Source organism: Colobus angolensis, unplaced genomic scaffold (assembly GCF_000951035.1).
Source record: "Colobus angolensis palliatus isolate OR3802 unplaced genomic scaffold, Cang.pa_1.0 Scaffold439, whole genome shotgun sequence".
NCBI lineage: Eukaryota > Metazoa > Chordata > Mammalia > Primates > Cercopithecidae > Colobus > Colobus angolensis.
Genome location: NW_012117810.1, coordinates 1,172,603 through 1,175,781, shown reverse-complemented (window position 1 = coordinate 1,175,781; position 3,179 = coordinate 1,172,603). Strand labels below are relative to the sequence as shown.

General features: G+C 40.3%; 1 protein-coding gene across 1 annotated transcript; it reads right to left on the bottom strand.

Moving 5' to 3' along the window:
• Window positions 1-1,188: 1,188 nt before the first annotated feature.
• LOC105522625 (olfactory receptor 10J1-like) lies at window positions 1,189-2,149 on the bottom strand. The gene is given in 3 exon segments (XM_011957184.1): window positions 1,189-1,307; window positions 1,310-1,366; window positions 1,369-2,149. Coding segments are annotated over 3 exon segments (957 nt in total).
• Window positions 2,150-3,179: the final 1,030 nt, after the last annotated feature.

Sequence of the window (3,179 nt, the reverse complement as noted above, 5' to 3'; positions counted from 1 at the left end):
AAAAAAAAAAAAAAAAAAAAAAAAAAAAAAAAAAAAAATTGGTTAAAGCTGAGATTCCTTAATATGACCCCAACCTACCCTTCTGGTTTTATCTCCTTCAGTCCCCACTTCCTCCATGTCCTGAAGTCAGCACAACTGAATCATTTTTCGTTCCCTGATCAGTCCTTTTGTTCTGGTACCTGTAGCTACATTGTTTCTTCTCTTTGGAGTTCTTTCTTATCATTCAGACAATCTCTTGTGTTTTAAAACCAGTTTACATCACAGGTCCCCTCCTCTTTAAAACTTCCCTGACATCTCCAACAGTCTCTCTCTCTTCCCTTTTCCCTTTCTTTCTTTTTCCGAGTTCTTCTTTAATTGTTTGTAAATGCCACTTATCATAAAGAACTGAAACCATACTGTCAAATGCTTGTTTTTGCCACTAGACTCTTGTAGCTTCCTGGAGCCAGGTAAGGAAGCTTTTTTTGTCTTTATTTCTCCAGGACCTAGCACAGAGGTTAGTTCATAGCTCTTGCCCGTTATGTGTTTTCTGATTTAACCAAATTTGAAAGGATCCAGGAGTATCTCAGATTGTGCCCTCAAAAGACTGCCATGATGACTGTAGAATTGCCACGATCTCTAATTAAACTGTCTATGCTCACCATATTTAATAAGCAGTTTTGCTAGAATCTGGGATAAATTAACACATCCAGGAGAGAAAATCTATTTCTCCTGGGCTATCTAATCCTGAGGCCACTCTCCCTCCCCACACAGTAACTTATTACTTGACATGTCATAAACATACTCCAATAGGGAATCCAGTTTTAGAAGCCCTGGTGCTCTAACATAGGAAGAAAGGGATTGTAGAAAAAGATTTTAAGTGTGTCTTGGATTCCATTTTCTCAAGGGGCTTTCTATTGCCTTCATTAGGTGGAGATTCACAAAGGAACCAAAAGGTCAGTACAAAATTTTCTGACCTTTTATTTAGGCACATCTTATCCTTGTCTGTCTATTTGTCCCCCAAAACACGGATAACACTCCATCCAGTAATTTTATTTAAAGCTTCCGACTCCCAGTTTTATGAAACTGCTATTCCTCTTTTGTCTCTTATTTAAGGGGCAGGTCTCTAGGAGACAAGGGTTTGCGAGTTTACACCTCATATTCCTGCCTAGTGTGGATGTTGACAGCCTCAGGAGAACTCTTCCTAAATGGTCAGGAAAACTTCCCACCTACAGCTCTGCTCAGAGCATCTTTGACCTCTTTGTTTCTCAGGGTATATACCACAGGGTTCAGTAGGGGAGTGATGACAGTGTAGGTCACTGAGATCAGTGGTCATGATCTCTGGTGTTCTCTGACTTGGGCTTGAGGTAGTCAATGGAGGCCCAGCCTAGTGGACAGTGACCACAGTGAGGTGGGAGGCACAGGTGGCAAAAGCCTTCTTCCGGCCCTCAACTGAAGCAATCTTGAGGATTGTAGAGATAATGAGAACATAAGATATGAAAACCAGACCCATAGGTACAACAAGCACCAGCACACTGATAATCAAAGTCAGGATTTCATTGACAGTGGTGTCAATGCAGGAGAGTTTCATCTCAGGTCGGATGTCACAGAAGAAGTGGGACACCTTTCTAGCACAGCAGGGTAACCTACATACAGATGTCACTTGTGTTATTGCTACAATCAGCCCAATGCTGCAGGCCCCCAGGACAAGCTGGATATGCACCCTCTTGTTCATAATGATCGCGTATCTCAGGGGGTTGCAGATGGCCACATAGCAATCATATCCCATTGCTGTGGGCAGGAAGCAGTTAGTGATGCCAAAGGTTACAAAAAAGAATATCCGTGTGGCACACCCTGCCAATGATATGGGCTGGTTCATACCTACGAGGCTGGAGAGTATCCTTGGGAGAATGACCAATGTATATACAGTCTCTGAAGTGGACAGCATGCTCAGGAAGAAGTTCATGGGTGCATTAAGATGATGATCTATTCGGATGATGGTCACAATGATGGTATTGCCTGCTAGGGTTAAGATGTATAGTGCAAGGAACACTCCAAAAAGGGTGATCTGCTGTTCACGGAAGCTGGAGAAACCTTGGAAAACAAAGTCAGTGATGAGAGTAAAGTTCTCTGTTTTCATTGATTGGTTCCCAAATCTGAAACATAAAAGCATGAAAGTCACGTAGTCTCAGTAAAACAGTGGAAGCATATTTCTGAAATCGATTGAAGTTCAATAGTTCTCAGTTATAAATCTGGGGATATATTTCCTAGTGGATTAAGTTAATCCCTGGGTTTACTTATCTTTACTTAAAATATTTTTACTCTGTGACCATCTGTTATAATTTTCCATGCATCACAGAATCATATAGTGTCACTTTTTCACTGTATAACCATGCATGCTCCTACTTCATTTTTACTCTTCCTCCCTGACATCTGGAATGACTCCTCTTTTCTCCTCTTCTTTCCTACTCTTCAGAGACAAGTGCACATTTTCAGCCCTTCATAGAACCATGTTACACTTGGAGGTTCTCATGTTTATTTGGATTATTTTTACCACATTATTTCTGCCTCACCTCACACAAATGCTCAGCAACTTTAAAATACCCTTTACATCTTTTCATATTTCACTAGCTCCAAATTATGCATGGATTGGGTGCTTGAAAATAATTTGTTTAGGGATGGACTAGTGATGTCTTTTCTTTCAAGACTATGAATCATCCCCCTTGCACATCCTTTAAGAAGTAGAAGCAAAGTAGAAAGGTTCATCTTGTCTTCAAGAAGAAAAAGGAAAATCTTAGCCAACGACCAGCCTCTCCCACTTCTGTCTGAGCGATGGAAGTCTGCTGACAGTTCAGAGCACTGATTCACGTACGTTATAAACTATCCTACATCTTTACCTTCCCTAAACCAAAAGGCAAATTTATAGCCAATACAGCTTTGTGAGTAAGCCTACACCCACTCTGCAGAGATAAACAATTGTATCAGGAAAGATGCAGCAAATTTAAGTGTCCCTCACCTAAAGCAAAAGCAGACCCTGAATATAAAAAAACAGCTACACCAAAGGTACATCATTTTGTTGAAGGAAGGGGATGAGTTCAATTTATGTAATATTTCACATTTTTATCTCTTTAAACAGTAAGCTTCTGTAGGGTATTTAAATTATATTCTGATTTGCTTATGCATATTCAGAAAGAGAAGTTTTG